At 41.3% G+C, this 12037-nt stretch overlaps 1 protein-coding gene and 1 pseudogene across 1 annotated transcript; both read left to right on the top strand.

Moving 5' to 3' along the window:
* Positions 1-215: 215 nt before the first annotated feature.
* LOC135679123 (monocopper oxidase-like protein SKU5) lies at positions 216-3671 on the top strand (annotated as a pseudogene).
* A 1311-nt stretch (positions 3672-4982) lies between these two features.
* Positions 4983-8892, top strand: LOC135672436 (actin-2-like). The gene is made up of 5 exons (XM_065180919.1): positions 4983-5178; positions 6576-6649; positions 6744-7137; positions 7879-8492; positions 8571-8892. The coding sequence occupies exons 2-5, from the start codon at positions 6590-6592 to the stop codon at positions 8634-8636; spliced, it is 1134 nt and encodes a 377-aa protein (XP_065036991.1). The 5' UTR covers positions 4983-5178; positions 6576-6589; the 3' UTR covers positions 8637-8892.
* The last annotated feature ends 3145 nt before the right edge of the window (positions 8893-12037 follow it).

The following is a 12037-nucleotide window of genomic DNA, read 5'->3' as shown; positions in this document are numbered from 1 at the left end:
CAAATGCCATGTCGGCGTGTCGGAAAGAACCACCGAATGCGAGAGAGAGAGAGAGAGAGAGAGAGAGAGAGAGATACTGGTGCTGTTTCTGATCTCTCTTGTCCGATCTCATGCAGATTGGTCTGTAAAGGGCGGTAGACTGTTGAGGCGGTGTTGGTAATAGGAAGAGGTGTAAAGAAAATTAACTCAAAACAAGAGGAGAGGGAGAGAAGGGAATGGTGGGGCGGTGGCGGTCGAGCGCGGCGGCGGGGTGGGTGGTGGCGGTGGCGCTGGTGTGGGCCACGGCGCTGATGCTCCCGAGCTCCGCCGGCGATCCCTTCGCTTACTTCGATTGGGATGTCTCCTACATCACCGCTTCCCCTCTCGGCGTCCCCCAGAAGGTGACTTCCCTCGTTTTCATCTACAAAGCTAGTCGATCCGAAGAAGGAAATGGGTGATGCTTGTTCATTTCTTTCTTTGGCATGTGGGATCGAATCGGCGTCCTTTTGTAGATTTTTTTGGTCAGTTCTAGGAGAAGATTCACAGGTGATTCGTAGGGCTTATAAGTTACCATCGATTTGATTTATGGCAGGTGATCGCGATCGCGAAGCAGTTTCCCGGCCCCATTATGAACGTTACCACCAACTGGAATGTGGTCGTTAACGTACTCAACAGCTTGGATGAGCCTGTCCTCCTGACCTGGTATCTTTCCTGCTTCTCGTTCTTGAACTTCTTCCCCTGTATCCTTTGATGGATTGAGGGTTTGTGTTCGAGGTTTCGGAGTTTGGCATTCTTTGGAAGGTATGGTGTTTGGTTTCTTGATGTTCATTCGGTGTTTCCAGGGACGGAATCCAGCACCGGAAGAACTGCTGGCATGATGGGGTGATGGGCACCAACTGCCCTATCCCCCCGGGCTGGAACTGGACCTTCCAGTTCCAGGTGAAGGACCAGATCGGCAGCTTCTTCTACTTCCCCTCCCTCGGCCTCCAGCGAGCTACTGGTGGCTATGGTGGGATCACTGTCAACAACCGTGAAGTCATCGCCGTGCCATTTGGGAAGCCAGATGGGGACATCACCCTCTTTATCGGGGATTGGTACATCAAGAACCACACGGTTGGTCGATTTCTCAACTCCCTTCTGTCTGTTTGTGGGTAAGCATGCCATCCGTATGACCTTGGTGGGATCCTGTTTGCAGGACCTTCTCTTGACTCTTGAGAATTTCTTGCTAGTTGTTTGTTTAATGGGTTTCAAAATGAATCTACTGATGCTTTATATTTTCCTGAAGTTATGAAACTACTTTTTGGTTGTTACTATCATCGACTTTCTTATTGTAGCTTGTTAACTGCAAAAATCCTTTCAGGATGAATGTAAGTGCTGGTGCTGCACGTCCTAATCCTCAAGGATCATTTAGATATGGTTCGATTGATGTGACCCAGGTGTATGTTTTGAGAAATATGCCTCCTGTGATCATCAATGGAAAACGCAGGGCTACACTAAATGGTATATCATATTCTCCTCCTGTTACTCCTCTAAGGCTTGCTGATGAGTACAACAAGCAGGGAGTTTATACACTTGATTTCCCCACTAGACCACTCAATAGACCACCTCAACTTGGAACGTCTGTGATCAATGGCACGTACAAGAGTTTCATGGAAATTATATTCCAAAACAATGATACTATGGTTCAGACATACCACATGGATGGATATGCATTCTTTGTAGTGGGGTATGGACCACATTTTAGTGTTTCATAGTAGATGTAGGAAACTGTAGTAATTCCGTTTATCTTTTCTACATATAAAATTTGTTTTTTTGGTTAATCACAGGATGGATTATGGTGAGTGGACAGAGAACAGTAGGGGTACATACAACAAGTGGGATGGTGTTTCTCGCTGCACAACACAGGTATCTGCCATTCAACTTTCATATTCACCTATGCACTGATATGCCCATAGTTCATATTGATGACATTAAAGTTGGTCAGCGTTAAATGTCTGTCCTCGTAACTAATGAAGTGGTGCATGTATTCAATTCCTTCACTTGTGTTCTTAAGTTTTCTTGCATTGACATGGCAAGAGATATTTCATGTCTAATGTGATTGGTTATTCCAAAGATGCTTGAGTTTTATGTTTTTGTTGTGCCTATCTCTGTGACATTAATGTTAATTCCTTATTATAGTATGATGATCTGTGTACAGAAGCCCAAGTTCAGGCCTAAACTTGAGTGCATAACATTCTGAATTATCTCTTCCCTACAATTTTATAAATGTGATCAAATGATCATATGATCTGAATTTTCCTTTTATTGTTCAAGCTTCTATTTATGGGGTGCCATCGACTTTATTGTAGAAAACTACTAATCTTTGTGCATTGCTTCATCTTCTAATTACTTATTACTGCATGCTGATATATAGTTTATTATGATTGATAAGTTCTCTTCCGGTTTTGATTATTTTTAATGTGCTGATATGTCTTTTTGGCCAATGCTATAAAAGAATATACTTCAGTTCAGATCTCTGTAGCCAATAACTTGTGGTGACCCTTTGCCTTAGGAGAGAGTTCAGATTTTGTGCACCAATGTTTTCCTTTTTATTGATGTCTTCCAACATAACCTTTGAATAAGGAATATAACAATCTCAATGCCATTCAAAAAGAAATATTCTTCTCGAGCGTCCTCATCTGATCCTGTCACAATGCTTGTGGCACACCTTTCAGCTGGATGAAAGTTCTCAAGTCATTTTATCCACAAAAATCTGTTCTTAGCAGTGGCTCGTGTATCTCAAAATTTGGAATCCTCTTCTCAATTACTAAGTCACGTCATACTAATTCACTGCTGATGATGTTTTCCTTTGAGACATTAATGCACCCTTTTTCATTTTTAGGTTTTCCCAGGTGCATGGACTGCTGTCCTAGTCTCACTGGATAGTGTAGGTTTTTGGAATGTACGAGTGGAGAATCTTGATACATGGTACCTTGGCCAGGAGGTGTATGTAAGAGTCGTCAATCCTGAAGATAATTGAAACAGGACAGAGTTGCCAATGCCAGATAGTGTCCTCTATTGCGGTCTCCTCAAAGATAAGCAGAAGTATGGTTTGATTATTCATGACACCTTATTTTGTTCTAAAACTGAAATAATATTCTCAAAGTGCTGTATTCTTCATTTCTTGTCTTTCCTCAGAGTTTGATATCTGTGTTAATTTGCACATTTGCAGGCAGCAGATTCCTCATGGCTCTCAAACTTCATCGTCTTTCATCACATATGTAAGGGGCATGCTGCTTTCATCAATGATGATTTTGGCTTCAGTTGCCATTTTCCCATAATTAGTCCAGGTTAGACCGTAAGTGTGTTTGATAGGGGGGCTTTTTTAACCCCTTTGAGCAGCGTGACTTGTTTTAAGTAACTTAGGAGAGTCGAGGTTCTTAGGTCTGCAAATCATGTCAATTTGATGTTAAATTATTGTGCTTCTTATGATCTCCATGCTTCTTTTGTGATCATTCATTTAGCCATCGAACATTACTGATCATTTGTCAATGCAACTTTCAGTTCTTGTTCGAGTTCTTGCCTGTGAGGCATGGTTTATCCGCATGGTTGTTTAATGCTTGATCAAATTGTTTCAGTTATTGTAAAAACTTGCTCTTGAACAAGATAGTATACTTGGTCATCTAGCAGGTTTTTTATGCTCTCCTCTTTCTGATACCAATGAAGAATCACTTTATGAATTCACAGCTTAGTTGGACGAATTAAGCCTTTTGTTTTTCTATGATACTATATGCATACATCAGCATCTCCAACAGCATGACATTTAGCGCACTGCCTACCCTTGTGATGCAAAAACTGATGGCTGATTCTGTTAGCAGAAATGATTTGCGCGAGTCCGTGACGGTGCATTGCTGCCATCGGGCACCAATTCTTTTAGATTCAGCGGTTGTTTCATGTATCATTCATTTTGGATGTTGACACTGACTTGCAGGCACAAGCAAAAAGCTTATTCTATATATTCGTTTTGAGTGCATGGACTCTCGTGGATTCCAGTTGTCCTCAGGTTGACGGGTGTAAGTATTTGGAACACTCCAAATCAATCTTTGGACGCCATTTTCCATATGATCGCAATAGCTTAAACAAAAGAACTCATCTCAAATTGAACATGGATGGTCTTCTTATTGGACTTCCGGGTCTCGAGCTATTTGGTGGTAAAGTAGTATAGCCTTTGATTGTTGCACGGATGCTCCAATTTGTTGAAACAAGTCTTGTGATCCTCAGGTTGTCTTGCTCAGTCATGCCACTTTTCCGAGTTGCAGTAGTTTTTCGTGTGGCTTCAGCAAGCCTTGCACGTACTATTATGGAGATAATTTGGTCTCTGTTCATGCTTCCAGAATCCAAAGGTGATCGACTTCGGTGGAATTCTACCGCACTCAATGATGCACTGCTGATGGGATGCTCCAGACGGACCGTAACCGAAGCAGCATCCGATGAGGGACGGGAAACCAAAGTTTTCGTCAGACGCACCCGGTGGATGCCGACTGCAACCCTTTGGCCTTGGCAGCTTTAGCGTCGGACGGCGGAGATGTAGCTATGGAAGGATCCGATTCGGAGTAACCGCTGGAGTGGAATTAGTGAAAGGTCAGGGTGGCCGAAAACGCATCCAAAGCCAACCTCCCACCCAATATTTATTTATTTACTGATATTTCTTTCGTCAGCTTCAGTTTATGACTTGCATTACAAGGCAATCATTCCTGTCTATCAGCACGATCGAACCGCTCCTGTAGCTTTCTCTTGGGGCCCGATCGAGTAGACGGCTGTGATGTATGCAACTAAAAACCCAGTAGGAGCCGACCCGCTCGTGGAGACATTATAACGCCCAGCTCATATGTCTTGTCTTTTTTAGGCTCCCCTCATGGATCGGATATACCTGTGTTGGCCGAGCCAGCAAAGAGGAAAGGAAACGCCTTCTTCGCCAGTTATCGCGGCCCTAACCGCTGCGTGGGATGTGGAACCTTCCTTGTCTTTACTGTTTGGTATATTGGGAGATACAGTGTTCCACATGACATTGCCACCTACCCTCGATCTCACACCAAGTTTTGTTTCTTTATTGTAGCAGAAACCCCACCCCTGCTTTCCTCCTACCTCCATCCTTCGGTCTCCTCCGACTGCGACGAGTAGCTAGGGCTCGCCGATTCGATTCCTACTCAGTGTCGAAAGGTAAAACCCTCTTGGAAACTCCTCTTCGATCGCCGAGTTGATTTCGTACCCAGCGACTTATCTCGCTGTCTTCCCGTTGGTCTGATCCGCCCTTTTGGGTTGTCGGAGATTTTGCCTTTCCTTGATTCGGTTTCACGGTTCTTGGGATCGTTACGTCGGTTTGTTCCCCTTCTTGTTTTGGGAGATTCGGCCTTTTTTTGGGTCGGTTTTCGTTGATCGATCTTTCTTGCTTTTGGTACTTCGGTTTGACCCGGCCTCTTTGGATGTCGGAGATCTTGCGCGCCTTGTTCGGTTTTCTTTGATCGATCTTCTTTTTCTTTTCTGCCGTCGATTAGACCGTCCTTTTGGGTTCTCGGAGATTTTGCTTTTTCTTGGTTCGGTTTTATTTGATCGATTATTTTCGCTATCGTTTTGCTAGTCTGTTAGGAGTTTTTCTCTTCTCGGTTCTCTCTTGTTTGACGATCAGTGAGTCAAAGCGAATTCTCAGCGGTGAGGAGATCTAGCGAAGACGGTAACTGTTGTCTAGACTAAAAGAATAGTCCCACATTGCTAAATCCTAAATGTCGAAAAAATCAGGTGCCACATATTGAGTCTGATCCAAAACTTGTCGAGTTTAAGTTTTTGGATCGAATTGGTGCATAGTCTCATGTAAAGTAGAGAGATATTCGGGATCTATTCTATTTAGTTGGGCACTAAGAAGTAGTTCATCACACTTTCCGACAAATGTTGTTCTGTTGTCGTAAGGCTGCCTTGAATTAACTAGTGATGTCTCCCTGATAGAATTCAATGGAAAGAGATGATCCATGAGATCAACTCAAAGGAATCAAAATTTGTTGCATGAGCTTAAGTCCATAGCCTTGAAAGAAATAACACTGCAGATTTGTAAGAATACTTTGGATTCTCTGTGCATTTGTTTCTTGTTTCCTTCTGTTGCATCTCTTTTTCTTGCATGATTATTGGGCATGGTAGATAAGTTATTTTCCCATAAGCTTGCATTTACTCATTTCAGTATTCACCTTAACATAGAGCATTAGAGCTTCTTTTTTTCCCTTTGGAAAGAATTAGTACTGTTTTGTGTTTGATATAAGTATTCACCTTAACATAGAGTTTTTTCCTTTGTAAAGAGTTAGTACTGTTTTGTGTTTAGTGTAATTTAAAATAGTTTCCATGTAAGGTTGTATTGTATAAGTTCTTCAACCTTCCTTTATAATATTCAACTCAACTGCATACAAGTCTTATTCCTCATCCAAGATCATGAGGCCATGTATTGTTTTCTATTTTATTGTTGCATTTGAAAAGGTTGTCAATGGTTCCTCCATTTAACCTAATCATTTGATCAGGTAGCTCAATCTAGTTATCAATAATAATAGGGTTGTGGTTCAAACAATTTCTCACAGGTTTAATCTAAACAATGGCTGACACTGACGACATTCAGCCTCTTGTGTGTGATAATGGAACAGGAATGGTGAAGGTCAGTATTTATCTTTAAATGTGATACTATCATTTGTATAAAAAATCATTTGAAATGCATAAATATAAAACCTTCTCTCATCTTTTTGTGATAGGCTGGCTTTGCTGGAGATGATGCTCCTAGGGCCGTTTTCCCAAGTATTGTTGGTCGACCTCGACATACTGGTGTGATGGTCGGAATGGGTCAAAAAGATGCATATGTAGGTGATGAGGCCCAATCCAAGAGGGGTATATTGACTCTAAAATACCCCATCGAACATGGAATTGTTAGTAACTGGGATGACATGGAGAAGATATGGCATCATACCTTCTTCAATGAGCTTCGCGTAGCACCAGAAGAACATCCAATTCTTCTCACAGAGGCCCCTCTTAATCCCAAAGCGAACAGGGAGAAGATGACACAAATTATGTTCGAGAGTTTTGATGTCCCTGCCATGTACGTTGCTATCCAGGCTGTCCTCTCCCTTTATGCTAGCGGACGTACCACAGGTAATTTTACACTTGAGTTCTTTATGAGATCCATGTAATCATTTCTTTATATAATTTTGTTGCTTTTTATTCAAGATACAGATTTGTGGGACTTAATTATTTGACTTATGTTTGTGCATTTCTTCCGTCATGTACGTAAGTACAAGTAACCACCAGCATGGAAAGAATTTACAGACTTGCAACAATAAGAAGCCCTAGGAAGGATATAGGAATATCATTCGTTAAGATATGGATAAAGATGTGTACAGTTGTTCATTTTTCTATTTTTTATGTTGGTATCCCTCTATTTGATATTGGAACATGATACTTGATAGTCTTTCTAGCATTTAGAGGTTCTCATTTAGGTATGCTAGCTGTCTAGCTTGTTCTTCCGTTTGGATTCTGACCTTAGGTATCGTGTTGGATTCTGGAGATGGGGTCAGCCATACAGTGCCAATCTACGAGGGATATGCACTTCCACATGCTATCCTACTTCTAGTACAGGATCCCGTGATTCTTCTTCTTTAGTATGAATACTTGGCTCCATAGTGGATTCCTTTTTAGCTTTCTTAAAATTTGCTTTAACTATTATGCCTTCAAAAAGGGACAAATGTCAGTGATAATTAGAATAATAGTTGGATCATTGAAAGTTCATATCAAGCATGTAAAATATATATTTTGAAATTGTATCACTGTTTTGGAATGTGATAATGCAAGAAGATACACATGAGGTCTAACAAACATGATGCTTTCTGACCTTAGGTATCGTGTTGGATTCTGGAGATGGGGTCAGCCATACAGTGCCAATCTACGAGGGATATGCACTTCCACATGCTATCCTACGTCTTGACCTTGCTGGAAGAGACCTGACAGATTCCCTCATGAAGATTCTAACAGAGAGAGGATACTCCTTCACAACCAGTGCTGAGCGGGAAATTGTTCGTGACATCAAGGAGAAGCTTGCTTACGTGGCACTTGACTATGAGCAAGAGCTTGAGGCTGCTAGAACTAGCTCAACAGTCGAGAAGAGCTATGAGCTACCTGATGGGCAGGTCATCACAATCGGGGCAGAGCGCTTCAGATGCCCAGAGGTTCTCTTCCAGCCATCACTCATTGGTATGGAGTCAGCAGGTATCCATGAGACTACATACAACTCCATCATGAAGTGTGATGTCGATATCAGGAGGGATTTGTATGGAAACATTGTGCTCAGTGGTGGGTCGACTATGTTTCCTGGCATTGCTGATCGCATGAGCAAGGAAATCACTGCATTAGCCCCTAGCAGCATGAAGATAAAGGTTGTGGCTCCACCTGAGAGAAAATACAGTGTCTGGATTGGTGGATCCATCTTGGCCTCGCTGAGCACATTTCAGCAGGTAAGGGTTAAATTTAGTTAGTAGTTCTTTTTTCAATGACTAGTAAAAGTCTTATAAGATGCTTTGTCTTCATTACAGATGTGGATTTCGAAAGCAGAGTATGAGGAGTCCGGCCCTGCCATTGTGCACAGGAAGTGTTTTTAGATGCTCCGTTGATTTTATGCTATGCTTTCATACGGTTCAGTGTGAGACTTAACTCAGTCGATGGTTTTGTTATGTTGAAGTCCTTTTAATATTTCGATGGTAATTTCTGTTTTATGGTTGCATTTGGACTCTTTTTAGTATAATATATCAGATACGCGTCCTTGTAATGTCAGTTGGGATGATTTGAAGACTTGGATTGTTGTTTCGATTGGCATCTTGAATGGGTTGGTGTATGTGGAGATAACTTTATATTCAATTTTGTTGTCGATGAATTTCTTATGATGCTTTATATTTGCTAAATTGACGATTAGAGGTTCCATGAAATCTGATAAAAATATTCAATATTCATCATTACATACATTCATAAATATATTTTTTAAATCCAAATCTATAGTCAACCTGATCCGCCTACAGGATGTGATTTCTCCATTCAACCTTTGGAGGCTAGTCATGTTTTATGTTTTGATATACTGGACAGTTTAGGAAATGATTTGTATAAAACATTAATGCAACTGAGATTTTTATTTTTAAATGTCGATGTGAATGTATGAAGTTATTAAGAAAAAAATTGGGGTACTCTTGACTTTGTTAAACATATTAGGTGTTGAATGATACAAGAATGTTCATATAGTTGACTTTGAATGGTCGGAGTATTCTGAATTGCAACGTTACCATTGTTGTTATCTGGCGGTCATCGGTTACGTCTAACATCAATTGTAGCTTTTGTCTCCTGCTATGAACTTGGTCATAGGTGTTGGATTGTTGAATGGTTGAAGAGTTTGATGTATTGCTCTTTAGAGAACGCAAACATGAAGTACTCCTCTCTGGGCGTGGGTGATCCAGGATCATCGAGTAATTTTTATTATACATCATCTTTACGGGAAAACAACTACTTAGAGAGAGTGATTTTTTTATGTCACACGCATTAAATATTTTGAAGCTTTTTAGCATAATCTATTTTCCATGGAAATACCAGTTCTCCCTCCATGTTATAAAATTATTCGGTTTGCATTTGTAATAAAGGTGCGAAGGATCAGGTCACGAGTTTAGGGGAGGGTGACTTGCCCTCAAAATAAGCACATGAAAGAAGTTGATGACCATCGATAATTATTTTCATTTATTTTTCTATACCTAAGAAATGAAATATGAGATAATAAATTTATTAGGGGAAGATATCAGAGGTCACCTAACGTGGTTCTGGCCTATGTGCACAAGAATGTCCGAAGTGTAACTAAGGTATATCTGAGATAAAAACGTCGAGCATCACTTATAAGGCAAAGAGGGGGTCAACGCTCGACCTTTCCACCTTAGGCAAAGGGGGAGGTCAACACCTAACTTACTCACCTCAGGTAGAGAGAAGGTCAATGACTAGCCTATCCACCTCGGGCAGAGAGGGGGTCAACACCCGACCTCAACACCCCGAGCAAAGGGAGAGATTGGTGCCCGACCTACCCACCTCGAGTGGAGAGCGAGTCAACGTCCAACCTCTCCACCTCAGGTTAGCCTCAGGAGGGTTAGGTTTTTCTTACCTATGTGTCTTAAACAAGCCTCACATTAGTTGGTCAGGCTTTTCTGACTTGATTTGACTTGTGCTTTTGAGTGATCTCTTTAGGTGGGTTGGGATTTTCCAACCAGCATATCTCAGGCACCTCTTCCTTTATGTCTCCTACGATGGGGAGCTTCTTCTCACTTGAGTCAGGTTTTCTTGGCTCACATACCACGGGCTTCTTCTCATAAAAGTCGAGTTTTTCTGACTCATGTGCCTTAGACACATTTTGTTTTGTGCCTCTCGTCATGATGGATTTCTTTTCATGTGAGTCGGGTTTTTCCAGCTCACATATCGTGAGCACATTTTACCTTATACCTTCTATCATTGGTAGTTTTTCCTACGTAGGTTGGGTTTTCCCGACTAGCATACCTTGGGCACCTCATTATGGTATGCTTCTTATCAAAAGAATCAAGTTTTTTTTGCTCACACACCTCAAGCTTTTTCTCATGAGAGTCGAGTTTTCTTAACTTATGTGTCGAAGACACATTTTACCTTATGTCTCATGTCATTGTGAGTTTTTTTTCACATGAGTTAGGTTTTTCCAACTCACATACCTCGGACACATTTTGTCTTATGCCTTGGCCATAGCAGGTTTCTTCTCACATTGGTTGGGTTTTTCTAACTCGTACATCGAGCACATTTTACCTTATGCCTCCCATGATGATGGGTTTCTTCTCGTGTATGCTTAAGTTTTTTGACTCATGCACCTTACGCATGTTTTTCCTTGTGCCTCTTATCATGATAGATTTTTTTTATGCTTTTCGAGATAGTCTTTGCATATCAGGCATCCTTATACATTCCAAGATATCCTTTTATTAATTAATATCTCTTCGGATTCGACCTGAAAGGATATTTATCTTCAATATGGGATGTGAGAGATTGACCCCCTCTCTATAAATCCTCCTTAGCCATGGAGGTGAGGCTCATTCTTTTATTTGAGCGTCCATGATCTATTTTAGGATCTTTTTCTTAGCTTTGGTCCTCCTCTCTAAGGCAAGTTGGTCATTGGTTCTCTTTTTGAAGGTAGGTTGGTTCATAGGAGTCTCGACCTTCAAGCATATTAGCTCTTTAGCACCTCAACTTTCCAACAACTCGACCCCGAAGAATTTCTTTTGCCTATATAGGTTGGGATGTCATTCTTTTTTCGTACAAGCCCCTCTCGATCCCATAACTATTGAATAACCGAGGAGGTTGGTGCTCCATCCTCGAATAGTCGAGAGGCAGAGGAAATTCTGATCTCCTCTTCATCGGAAGAGTCTATCTTAAAAAGAAGAAAAGTTGGTTCCTTTTCAAGTATAACGATAACTTCTTTGGCTTCTCCGTCGTTTATTCATGAGCCATCACCCAAAGTGTCAACCCTGATCTAGTTCGACCATCCTTCCACCATTGGTCAGCCAACGAAGAATAAAGGTGTGAAGAAGGTGACTTATCCTTGATGGGTCGAGGAACCCAAGGTAAAGCATATTACCTAAGAGGAACCGAACGATGTGCCTCCTACCCCCGAGGCACTAGCATTTTAAGAGGATCTCTAAAACTCAAGTTCTTCCTTTAGTAGAAGAGGACAGAGACAAATGTCAGTATATGATATGCGTAAGGGTAAGTCTTTGCCTTTCATAGCACTAAAGATAATCAACTTACATGATCTAATTCCAAACACGCCATTACAGCCAAGATGGGAGGGTTTATAAGAAAGATAAAAAATATAGAGCAATGTCGAAGCTACAAAGTAATACTACTAAGGGTCCCCCTACTTCGGGATAGCCAAGCAGCTCTATCGCTCTCCCTTAGAGGTTTTGCTTAATACAAACTACCATAATGAGGTCCTGGTAAGTTAAGGGTGTTGGATTGCCCC

The sequence above is a fragment of the Musa acuminata genome, chromosome BXJ1-1, assembly GCF_036884655.1.
Source record: "Musa acuminata AAA Group cultivar baxijiao chromosome BXJ1-1, Cavendish_Baxijiao_AAA, whole genome shotgun sequence".
Lineage (NCBI taxonomy): Eukaryota > Viridiplantae > Streptophyta > Magnoliopsida > Zingiberales > Musaceae > Musa > Musa acuminata.
The sequence above is the reverse complement of the archived record's forward strand: the minus strand, read 5'-3'. Positions and strand labels throughout refer to the sequence as shown.